Source organism: Anneissia japonica, unplaced genomic scaffold (genome assembly GCF_011630105.1).
Source record: "Anneissia japonica isolate Jap-2015-1 unplaced genomic scaffold, ASM1163010v1 scaffold573_len2283161_cov171, whole genome shotgun sequence".
Classification (NCBI taxonomy): Eukaryota; Metazoa; Echinodermata; class Crinoidea; order Comatulida; family Comatulidae; genus Anneissia; species Anneissia japonica.
The window spans coordinates 1,771,469-1,784,356 of NW_022719802.1; the positions used below are offsets into that span (position 1 = coordinate 1,771,469).

At 34.9% G+C, this 12,888-nt stretch overlaps 1 protein-coding gene across 1 annotated transcript in view; it reads left to right on the forward strand.

Annotated features, from left to right (window-relative positions):
* LOC117111036 (alcohol dehydrogenase [acceptor]-like) overlaps positions 1-3,957 on the forward strand; it is a 51,831-nt gene extending 47,874 nt beyond the window's left edge. Inside the window, exon 16 of the mRNA XM_033253902.1 lies at positions 2,905-3,957. Coding sequence (XP_033109793.1) covers positions 2,905-3,034 — 130 coding nt within the window. The 3' untranslated portion in view covers positions 3,035-3,957. The remainder of the gene's footprint in view (positions 1-2,904) is intronic.
* Positions 3,958-12,888: the final 8,931 nt, after the last annotated feature.

Consider the following 12,888-nt stretch of genomic DNA (forward strand, 5'->3'; position numbering starts at 1 on the left):
AGGCAATCCGAGATGGCCCGAGTGAAGTTTCATGCAAATGTTTCGTACGGGAAAAAAAATCGCAGTCAGTTGACCGATTGCGATTTTCCGTACGAAACATTTACATGAAACTCCACTCCGGGGCCGTCTCGACTGACCCGACTCGAAAATCTCATATTGCAGAGATCAGCTGAGGTCAGAATGTCATCAACGCGAAAGATAAACGTCTACAAAACAACTTCTGATATAACGTCGCTGTCTGATTTTAAAAATGCATTGATGTTACCATGCTAATACTAATGGGTCGTTTAAAATGACATAATATTTGATTGAGCTGCACGAGTAAAAAAGTGTTATTTTGAAATTGAAGAAATTCAAATGATATACACAGAACAATGTTAAAAATAAATAGCCTATGTTCCTTTGTTGCTGGCATGCCGGCCAATTCAGGGGCAAATCCAGAGATGTCTGAAAGGAGGAGGGACGGGGCCGAAAAAAGGGGAGAGGGAGAAAGTGGGTCCGATCGAGATAACACCATCTTAAAGGAAATTTGTCTTTTCTAGACGCCCGAAAATAACCTGATGCGTTTGGGCGATCAATTTTGTTTACCACCCCTCTCCCTTAACTCCACCTCTGCTATTTAAAATAACAATATTAAGATTCATCTAAATTTGATGATTTAAGTATTAATGTACATTGTATTAAGTATTAATGTACATTGTAGTCGATCTATAGCAACAATTTTTAGGGCCTGTTATTGGCAATTAATTAGAATGAATTAAGTTACATAGTTAGGTAACACAAACTGGCGTTAAAACAAACCTATCTTTAATAAATACTTTTTATCTAAACATCTAAATTCGCCTCTGAATGTTATTGTCGCAGTACTTAAAGCAATAAATCAATGTTGCTATCAGAATTATCTTCTTCATTCTCATATGCAACCTAACTCCAGAGTAACTTTGAAGAAGTCTCTGCAAAACTTGCTTGAAATTGGAGGTGTCATCGGACCCGAATGATCACATCGAGCATATATATATGGCGCTCTACATAAAGAACACTGCAGAACCCATGGAGGGCTATACAATTCAATTGGGCAATAATAAATTAATTAAAGTACAGTATTTAATTTATAGGCCTATTCAAAGAAATTCAAAAGAGATAGAACCTCTAACTAGTAAGATGGAGCATATACAAAGACACACAATATATGGTACAAACTTGCAATGAACTGTCTTTCATAGAGCTTAAACGAGGATAAACTTCATAAACAATATATTTCATCCGAACAATTTAAATTATTAAATATAATTGTTATCTTTTAAATAAACTCTCTTACGTCAAATCGGCTGAATCTGGGAACATGGATTAAGTGTTTAGTGCAAGTACAAACAAAGGTACAAGATAAGAATCAAATATAGAATTTAAGCTAACAAAAACAAAATATCCAAAACAAGTCTACGTTATATTAGGCCTATATTGAAAAAAAAAATGTAAACTTTTCAAAAATTCGGCCAAATTCGGCCAAATATAGTTTGGCCGTGACTTTTCAAATGCTACGGCCAGGCAAATTTGTATACGGCCAGATTTGAGAAATTTGGCCGTCAAAAAGGCCAAATGGCAACCCTGAATTTCAGAAGTTGTTGATGACCTTTTGACCTGAATTCTGCAATATGAGATTTTCGGGTCGATTCAGTCGAGACGGCCCGAGTGGAGTTTCATGTAAATGTTTCGTACGGAAAAAAAATCGCAACCGAACGACCGCATTGTGCGAGATGCGAAGTACAAAAACTAATCTCATTAGAGAGGGCGCGCTTTATTGACTGTAAAAAGTATACATAAAAGCGAAAGTATTCCAGTGGATGCGATCTACAACCTCTGAATTTGCCTAGTAACGATGAATTCGTCGAGAAAATGGTAATATTTTATGAGAAATAGTCTGTATTTCTCTTTTTTTTTTAATTCTTTTGCGTAAAACTAAAATTCATGCCAATATTTTTCCATGATTTATAATAATTGGAGTAATGCAAATACATATTTTCTATTAAAAAAAAAGTCAGTTTTTAGTGAAATTTTTCCGGGAATGGGTCTTTAATTAGCCATAGCGTACACACCGAGAAAATGTATTTTTCGTTTTTACGTTTTCACGAACAGGCACAAACTTTCAGTGGGCTATCAGAAGACGCGTTGCAAACGTTGTGATAGGCTAGGTAAAGCTAGACGTAAATGTTAGATTCCCTAACTTTCCTAGGGATAGCGGTACCCTACTTGCAGTATACCTTGGAACGTGTCTGCAAGTGTGCAATTACTAATTTTTTTTTAAATGATTTAAGCAAGACTAGTTTGTAGGCATAATCGCCATTGACCACAGTAGTAAAACATATGCTAAAATCTTTTCTAAAAATATAGATTGTGTTTGACAACGGAGCGCGTGAAATGAGCTTTTCGGTTTCATGAAGAGTCAATTTCTATCGTTTTCACAAACACACACACACTTTTCACGCTAATTAACAAGTTAATTAAAGTTTAGAAAAGATTATTTGAACATTTGAATTGTTTAATGCTTTATATTTAAACATATGTGACGCAACGCTGTCTGCTAATTGTCAGTAGCAATCTGAACGGCCGATCCTCATTAAAAAGACGATCCGTTTGGTCTGCGTCTTCGCGTGCGTTTTTCGTCGCGTTGCCGTCGCACGCAGTGAGTAACCGGCTTAAGTGTTGTTTTGTTCGAAAGTGAAGTTTGTGTCTTCGTGAAAACGATGACTTTGTGTATGGACGATACTTGTTGAAATGTTATGGAACCTCACCTATTCGAAAGTGAAGTTTGTGTCTTCGTGAAAACGATGACTTTGTGTATGGACGATACTTGTTGAAATGTTATGGAACCTCACCTAATGTTAATTTTATTGTTATTATCTTCAGAGTGAAGGGCGTGGATGGATTGAGAGTTGCTGATGCATCAATCATGCCGGAAGTGACGTCAGGAAATACTAACTCGCCATGCATAATGATTGGTCAAAAGGCTGCATCTATTATTTTAGCCGACAAGTGATTAACATTTACTTACAGCGTAAATTGAATTATCATAACGTAATTATAGATATTATACAAGCATTCTACAGTATGTATTAAAAGGGTCGATACAGATATAATTAGTAATTATACGATGACACAGTAATAGGCCTAACTGGCTATTTAGAAATGATCGATCTAGGTATATATATGAAGTTAACCGGTTTGTCCAGTGGTGTCTCATAACTAGAGACTAAATATTAGTAAGTCATTAACTTTAGGTCAGGCCCAGGACATGCTCCACTAACTATTAAGGCGAAGCTGTCGAACAGATACAATAATATAAATATTTAGGTACTACTATCAATAACTGCACTTCCTTAGGAAACTTCAACAATTTCATGTTGACAATACTATTTTAAAACTATTTTATCAATCAATTGTACAAAGTATTTTAACCTACTATCTTGTTTGTTTTTATGGTAATGTGTCTCAAATCAGTAAAACTAAATTCAAAGGAATCGTTATAGTTGCTCCCTGTAGCATAGGCACCGACCTACCGACAATTGAATCTATTTATGAAGATTATTAGACATAAAACTACTGTGATAATGAAAAGCAGCACTCATCCTTTGCATGAGTTATTTAAATTTGATCGCTCAGGATTCAAGTTATGTGTTCCTAATACCCGCCATGCTAGATATCGCAACTCTTTTGTTCCAAACTCTATCCACCATTTTAACGAACACGCTATTCGTGTACTAAAGTCTTTATGCATTTTTAGATTTTTTATATGTATCATATTTAAAGGTCGACGTCTTTTATGTATCATTTTAAACGGTAAGAGTTCTGATTTTTTTGATCAATTTTTTATCAATATCATTAGGCCTATTATCTTTTTAATTGATCGATTTTATATACCCCCTTACCTTTTAAATATTTTTATCAAATGTATTTTTACTTTAATCTTGCCTTGTGTCTTGTATTGCCAGAGGAAAACAAATTTCCAGTTCTTTTATTGGACTAGAAATGATCTTATCTTATCTACACGAAAAGTCTAAAGAAACTTTCATGATATTTACTTTACATTTACTTTTTTATTGAATTCCACCCAAACAAAGCTTTGAAGCCACTTTTAAGAAAGTGGCAACTTTTTCATAATCAAATATATGCCATAGAATTCTTGCAAGTAGGTCTGAAACAATGCGTGAACCACAATGCGAGCTGGGGTATACGGTATGCATCGCCGGCCGGCGTAGAACGTCTAGCAATGCTTCACCAAAATCACGGGACTTGGTTTGCGCCATTTCTAAAGAATGACCTAGTTAATGTGAAGCGCTTAGAGGCATTGTGCATGAAGATCAACATATAAGAGCGACATATAAGAGCTATATAAAAGCGACATATTATTATCGCCTCTCTGTGAAAGGTGCGAAAGACAAGAAGACAGAGCCTCTTAGTGAGGGGATGGTCTTTCTGAAATCGTTTTTAAATGAAAGTCACTAATAATTACGACTAGGCCTAGAATTCTTGTATAAAGAGTGACGTAGCTGGACCAGACCTTACGTTGAATAATTGGACATTTAGTTGCTAAAATACCGGCCCAGTAATTATTGAAAACGCATTTTATGTATATTGAATCCAGATTTTGAATCAATCTTGTATTGAAAGGGCCAGAAAATGAGAAATTGGTCCATATATACATAGTCTACAAAAGGCAAATAATGTGATTCGATTAAACACACAAGTTAAAATCAATAGGCCTACTTATATTAATGGAATACACATCATAAGAATCATGAGATTTACCCTTAAAAAACTGAAGCCTCTAGAGGGGTTACACCCCCTAGATGTGTATAAGAGACAGCCCCCCACTCGACCACAATACCCCTACCCGATCCCCTCCCCCAACCAACCAAATTTTCCCCTCACTATCAAACTGTTGGCATGTATGGGCTCTTTAGTTAGTTTTTCAAAATAAATCTAATTCCTTGATCATGCGATAATTACTGATTTTTACATGGGTGTCAAAAACACGTTTTTTATTATATAATTTCTAACAATGTCAAGAAAACCTCCTCTGTACAATTGAACCTGGCAACCTCAGATGGGGATTTTCCCATAACATCATAATGCAATTTCCACTTAAGAAAGTGAAATATAATGCAACGGACTACTGTTCCCCGCGGCTCACCTCATCCCGCTCTCTCCAGTTTTTTAATTATATTTTTTAAGGTTTTATCACGTATTTTAATGACGTTTTAATATCCAGCTTATAATGATTATAGCGAAATACTATTTTAATTATTATCATTCATTCAAATCTCCTGGACAGAGGAGTTTGATGGATTTTGTGGCTGACTTTCATATGATTGTTTAATATTTATTTATGCTTGACGACGCTAAAGTGATTGATTAATTAGTATAATTATCTAATGATGTTTTATTACAAAGTGTTTTTAGCTCGATACCATTGTATATACATAGTTAATATTGTTAAATTTTATTTTGACAATAGAAATCTAATGTCTAAATACTGAAAATCTAATGTCTAAATACTGAATACTTTGTATTTATTTCATACTGTATAAGCATATATAAATGTTGTGGGAAATCTTCAACGTATCTCTTGTTTTTTTTAAATTATATACTATTATAAATACATTACATACTATTATAAATACATTACTATTCAAAGGATTTAAGGAATGGTCATTGGTTGTGTTGTGGTTTTTGGTTCGGCTGCACATTTTGATTGTTTTTATTCCACTTTCTAGATCCGATATCCTCTAGCATCGAGCGCGCGCGGTGGCGGGGTTCCACTGTTTGCAGGTTCCATTTATATAGATCAATTGATCATTGTGCAAACACATGATGCTTACAGGGGCGGATCAAGTTTTGCCATTAAATTTTAAAATTTTAAATGCAAGTCAAAGCTAAGTGCTACTCACTCACACTCTGAGTCTGTTGTGCACCCCACTCCCTACCCGTTTGAAAGATTCGTGCTTTGCGGTAACTATGCAGCCATTTTGTTTTGTCGAGCTTTTTTCTATTCGACTGGTCGTCTTCGTTAAATAGGATTTTACCACTGCGCAGGTGGACGTGGTTTAACGAAGAACGACCAGTAATACGGTCCATAACTGTAACGAGTTCTCTGTACAACGCAGTGGCGGTGCTACGGGGAAGGGCGGATTTCCTTCCCAAAAAAAAACAATTCCCCCCCCCCCCCACCCAAGAAAAGAAAAACTACAATTCGTCGGGGCGAAAAAAAATTATATGTATTTTCTACATATTAGTAGACTATCTATATATAAAATCGATTAAATAAGCCTCTGAAACCCCTAAATTGTCATATTTTTCGAAGGCTCTGCCCCCTGGACCACCGTTAAGTACAAATAACATGCGTGATAATTCTACGGAAAAGGCATTGGACGACACGTGTAAGAAGTTACCACCCCACGATTGTCAAACAATATTTCCCATAATTATTACGGTACTATAAAATTATTTGAAATTGTTTTCCTCCATTATACAAACGCCTTTTATGCTTTTTTGAAAAGACGCCCACTAATTCGTGAATTTTGAGATAAGATTGCGTTTCAACGAAACCCAGAGAGTCGGACCTCTTGCAGTTTTATACTCTTTTTCTACACTCATTCAGTTTTATAATTGATAAACTGTGTTCATTATGAGAGTCATTTTAGTTTAAACTAATTTTGAAAATATCGTCGCTGTACAGACTAACATTTGGTCTCAATATTCATGTAGAACTAGATGTTGTGTTTTAGCATGGCAATTATTCTCCTGAAGACGATTGAAGCAACTCAATCGAAACGTTCAGACATTCTCAACAAAATTTCTTTTCAGAAATATCTACTTGGTGAAGAGAAATTGAATCAATATTAACAATTCTTAAGCAACGATCTAGCAAATTTTACTTTTAAATTTGAGTCACACAGAGAATGGACCGTTTACACGAAAGCAAAGCAACCCAGAAGGGGAGAAACAAAAAAACAGAAAAAAAAAACAAAAACAAAAAAAAACGAAAAACAAACAAAAAGAATAAAAAATAAAGTAATAATGAATGCTCATCAACTGGATGACACCGGTGACAAGGTCTGTAAGATGGACCAGTACACCTGGGTAACCATCTTCTCGTCTCGAAGGCTTACTGGGTTTCTTATAGTGCACATGAGCCAATTTTGTACACTGGGCCCACATTATTATGTTTAGGTTCTTATCCGCGACATTGTTCCACCTCCCCCATAGGCGAGCGTACGTTGGTTGCGGCCATTGCAGTAGCCAGGATTTCCAACATTACGGGATAATATCAGGATGGACCGTACGAGTAAATACAGATAATGTGGACCCATTTTCTTAAAATGTGAATCCATTTATTAAATATTTTACCCATTTTATGCTAAATGAAAAATCTGGACTCATTTTTCAAAAGTGGACTCATTTTATGCATAAAAATGCATAATTTGGACCAATTTTTTAAAATGTGGACCCATTCTCTGTGGACCCATTAGAAAAATTGTGTGGGACAGTCCCAACTGTCCCAATAGTTGGCTACAGCTTTGGGTGTGGCTCCCCTGTCTTTACCTTTACCGCTCGGCACAGCAGAGTGTTGACTCTGAAGCCATAATCCTCCATGGCTTAAGCTACAAAAACCACGAACATTTCCCACACTTATTCAATGATGAAGTTTTTGGTGTTTCTGAACATCCACCAAATAGTGAAGAGCTAAGCAATATTATAAAATCACTAAAAAATGGAAAAAGTGGGGGGAAATATAACATCAAGTCAGAAGTATCGAAATACAACACAAGTGAGCGCCCTTTTGTATTTTTATAGTTCTTATAACCATGATTTGGACAACACTCTGTAGTTGATTCCACAACCAACTATTTAGGGGTTGATAGAGGGCGCCACAATTACCCAACACAGACAATAAAGATTTCCACACGACTACCATTTAAAACAATGGTATATTTATTTGGTTTCTCTCTGCTGATCTGGTGACTAAACATAAAACAACAATATATAATTAACATCAGTTAATTACATCATGTAAACAGTAATCATAAACATAATACATACAAAGTATCAAGAATTGCAAGTCAGTCGTCATCAGAGATCATAATTCAGTATATTGTAGAAATGTATAAATTTACTGCAAAGAACCATCGGAATCAAAGTGGATTATTAAACATTATCAATTAAATATAAGAGTTTCATTCAGTAATCGAGTACAATATTAATAAAGCAAAGCATGACTCATAACAATAATATAATAATAAGAACTGCAGTGTCAGTCAATATTATAGAGTACACTTACAAAACTATGGCGCAACTATCCAATGATAAGCAATTAGCACTCATCTGCCATCACAATGTTTGTAGGACTGTACATCATCTAATACATAAAACAAATCTGTTTGATAATATACTCAGTAATGACACTGTTAGATACATGGGTATCATCAAATCATGAACCCATTGGCTTAAACAATAAATCAACATTCGCCGGTACATATAACTGGTTTAGAAAATATAATTTATAATTGCATTGCTATTGCAATTATATACAATGTAATGTTAATTAGATAAAATGTACAAGTAATTTTATTTTAAAAGCCAAACAGGCAACATCCAATGAATATTGTAGAATAACGTTCATTTTATATTGTTATTAAATGTATTAAATTGTAACTCTTTTTCTCCCATTTCATTCATGTTTGGTATTCTTTAAAAAGTGTTTTGCAGGGATGGGCATAAAAATAGGACGAAGGGCCAGAAAGTATAATTTTGATTTAACACCGAGGGCTGCACCTAATTTTCTTTTAGAACTAGAGTGCATACATGGTGTACCGCAAGCATTTTTCCCCTGTTAATTGTTACATGATAAATTCAATAAATAAGTGTACAGGATATACTACTGTAACATAAACCACCAACTCCCTGCAAAAAAAAAACGAAAAAACAAAAAAAAACAAAAAAAAAAAACATTCCACATATACTGTACTGTCACAAGTATGTTTAACAGTGAACACAGGTCTAGGGCCTAATATAATTTTATTTTTTAAATAATATTATGAATACATATGATTAACAGCCCTAGCGAGTTGTATCTGCCGACTGTATTACGATAACCACAGAGAGGTGCGCAACTCTAGTACTCTCTCTAGGCTAAACGGAAAAAGCATTCGCAACAAACGTCCACATTTATGGTAGGTAGTTGTAAGGCCCGAAGCCTCCCAACAGTTACTAGGCAACATAGGGCTAGATTATGCCTGATCGTGATTGATAGGCGTACACGCAAAGTTACTAGAAATACAAGATAGAGTTCTCCACAGAAAAAAGTGTTCCACCGAAATACATAGTGGGAATACAAACAATGGAGCGCCCCGTACGGCTGGATTTATAAAAAAAATCTACCAAACTTTTGTTACCAAGTCGTCGCGTATTTAATTGTCAATTCTCAATTAAAAAAATTGTACTCCGCGATGCGCTATGGCGACGTACGCATTGGGGAAGTTGCTGTGCAATAAATTGCAACACATTATACAAACAAGGTCATCATTTATATTGTTTTCCGAAGGATAGAGAAAGGTAAAATATTGCACTGACATTAAACAAAAAATTAGCTATATATTATAAATATACATTAACATTTTAACAAGCTGGAATAGACACCCAGGCAGTGACATCGGTGAATACATAACCTCCTTGGCGGAGGTAGAAATCGTTGCTACTATCCAAATAAAACATAAAACAATTAAGCCTAATCATGGATCAGTAAAGAATAAAAGAACAATATAGCGCAGAATCGTATGGCCTGACGCACTCTAGTGATAAAGTTTTCCTCCATTAGTGGAAAAAGAAGGGCGCCGTGTGCGTCTGCATAACCAGAGCCATTTATAAAGAGTTGCGACATTCCGCTCCTTAGTTTGCGAAAGTCACGTGGTACACACCGTCCATCTTGTGTCATGATCTTCCCGATGAACACATGCAAGGTATATGAGCTACGTACACTGCATATTAATTTCACACACTTAATTGGGTTTACAATTATATTATTTTATAATTCAACATCACTAAGTATGGACAGCGTATTAGAATTCATATATAATCGAATATTTGCGTGCGTGCGTGCTCGCGTAAATTATTGGAATGAATTGGAATTTTTTTCATTTATTGTTAATTCGTCACATTTTAATTAACGAAGACTGAAGACATAAGGGTTTTTTAATCAGCAGATCAACACATCTTGTTAGAACAACACAACTTGTGTCATACTTTCCTTCTCTTCCATCTACACATTTTGAAACTCGAAATTGTTTTATTATGTATTTATTCAGTTTTATTATTGTTGAAGAGTTTGTTTATTATTGTTGAAGAGTTTGCATGGCGAATTAACAATAATAAAAAAAAGTACTGGTAGATGTTGGTGGTAGTAGATATCTACATGGTGTAGTGCAAGCTGTTGTAGTCAAACATGAACAAGATCAAGACCCACAATGGAAACCATTACACCAACCCACTCTCTCATCATTAATGATTAAATTGGTAGGCAAACATACTACATATGCTCTTTAAATTAGAATCATTTTATACTACTAGTTTTTAAAGCAAATTCATTTAAAGTGCTTGAACAGACGTTTACACCATAAAGAAAAATTATAGTTCTTGCGCTATTATTTGTGGAACTCACATTTAGCCAACACTTTGACTGCTTTGGGTGCTAGAGGAGTACAATATGTTCATATTGACCCATTAATATTGATCCCATCAACATTGTTTTATTTTAAATATAATTTACAGACTTGTAAAAAGTAACCACCTTGCAATTTTCCTTTTTTTTTTTTTCATTTGAAACAACCAGAATTGATATTAGGTATGGCAAGTATATAGTTTTGTGTCTCAATGAAGTCTATAACATTCAGTAGCATCAATGTGTCTGTCATTTTGATGCATCCTGATAATTTTGATTAACATCTTCCGACAATTGAAAGTGTTGACCTTGATATCTGTTTTCTCAACAATAACCAACTTTTTTAACTGCATTTTCTAAATGGATGTGCCTATGTGCCAGAGATGACTTGATTTTGCCAAAAGATTATATATATCATAAATACATATTTATTGCTAAATTTCTTTTGATGTCATAATAATTGCCTTTGCTTTGTTATTTTAATCGTTTGCCCTTCAGTAAATCTTGAACATTATATCTGTCGAATTTTTAGCAAAGTTGGACTGTTTTACCTGGTTCGTCTAATCTGTGTCTTTGATGCTGTCATTATTTATGATTGATATATTGATCATATTAAACTCTAACCATTAGCAAAGATAAGGAAACAACTTGTGTCCAAAGGTTTTCCTTTGTCTATTAACTTGATACGTTGTCCCCAGCCCGACAAGTATATTTTTGTATTGCCAAATGGTAAAAATAATAATGAAATAGTAAATATTCTCTACTGTTCCGTTTTAATTTTAATTTTAAATTGTTTTGCATTATATGGCCGTTTGCTGTTTTATGGGTTTTTCCCATTTGTCTTTCAAACTTATATATTATTTAAGAATCTCTATTGAGATCCACCGCCGCCATTGATGCACGGTAGAGATTGCATCTTTAGATCTCCGATTTTGTTCACAAATTCAAAGACTAGTGCTGTCTCGTTAGAACTTTGTAGGACACGTTATGACAAAATATTCTCTGTATCTACTGGAACCAAGACGCATCGCTTGTATTCCACTATTTGCATTCACACCTGGGCTGTGTATATATATATTGCCTTGGTTTGGCTCTGTAATCATTAGTGGTCCTGGGACTAGTTTGGGCCCTACCTAGGCTGGTCGAACGTTTCGTTTGGATCTGTACCCTAGCTGCACTGATGAGGCCTGGAAGGCCGAAACGGACCCGTCTGCAGATATTGGGATTCCTTCCAGTGGATGCTTAGTTTATTTTGTCATTCTGATCGGATTTTCTCTACTGTTCCGTTTTAATTTTAAATTGTTTTGCAATATATGGCCGTTTGCTGTTTTATTTTGATTGTTATGGTTTTATTTTGGATGCACCATTGATGTGATGTGTTCCGCTGTTAAAAAAGGCTTTTTCCAAATAAATTATTAAAAAGAATGGCACCGCCTACGTCGGGCCCAATTTTCGCCTCATTTTTACTATGCGAGTGCTCTATCTTGTATTTAGTATCTTTGGTACACCTTGCGTTCACCGTCATTATATAGGCCCGAATCAATGTCAAACTGTTGATAGTTAAAATATTGACACTCTAGATTTACTTTTTGATTGGTATTTTAAAATAGTAGGCCTAGTCCCTATTTACGGTATCGTTTCTGTATAACATTTAGGTGGTGTAATTTAACTGTTCCCTGTATGATACGACGTCGATCACCATGAGATGAGAACACGATGTAGGAAGTACAGTATTAGATCGTGTAGTTTACACAATAGCGAGAATACGCAAAGCAATTGGGCCGTCATAATTAGTTGTAAATTTGTTTATCATTTGATAATAAGAGCAGCGGTACCGCGGGTTAAAACCTTTGATGTTCGGTTCGAGATGTTTCCATATAATTTCTCTGTTCCTGTTCCCTGATTCTAGTTATTATTTTTGATTGATTTATTTTGCAATCGAAGTCACAATACAATGAAATTATGAGAAAATACATAAAAAATATGAAAGAGTGAATTATCTGTTTACATAGAGTGTACTTATCAACAATGTAAACCAGCTAACAAGGAAGTGAGGCATTTATCGGACGATTACTGACTTGAATATCAGATAAGAAAACCCTGTTCTTTAAATATAATTCAAACAGACTTCATTATGTTGGCTTATCATCTGCGATTGCTAACAACCAACATTTTAT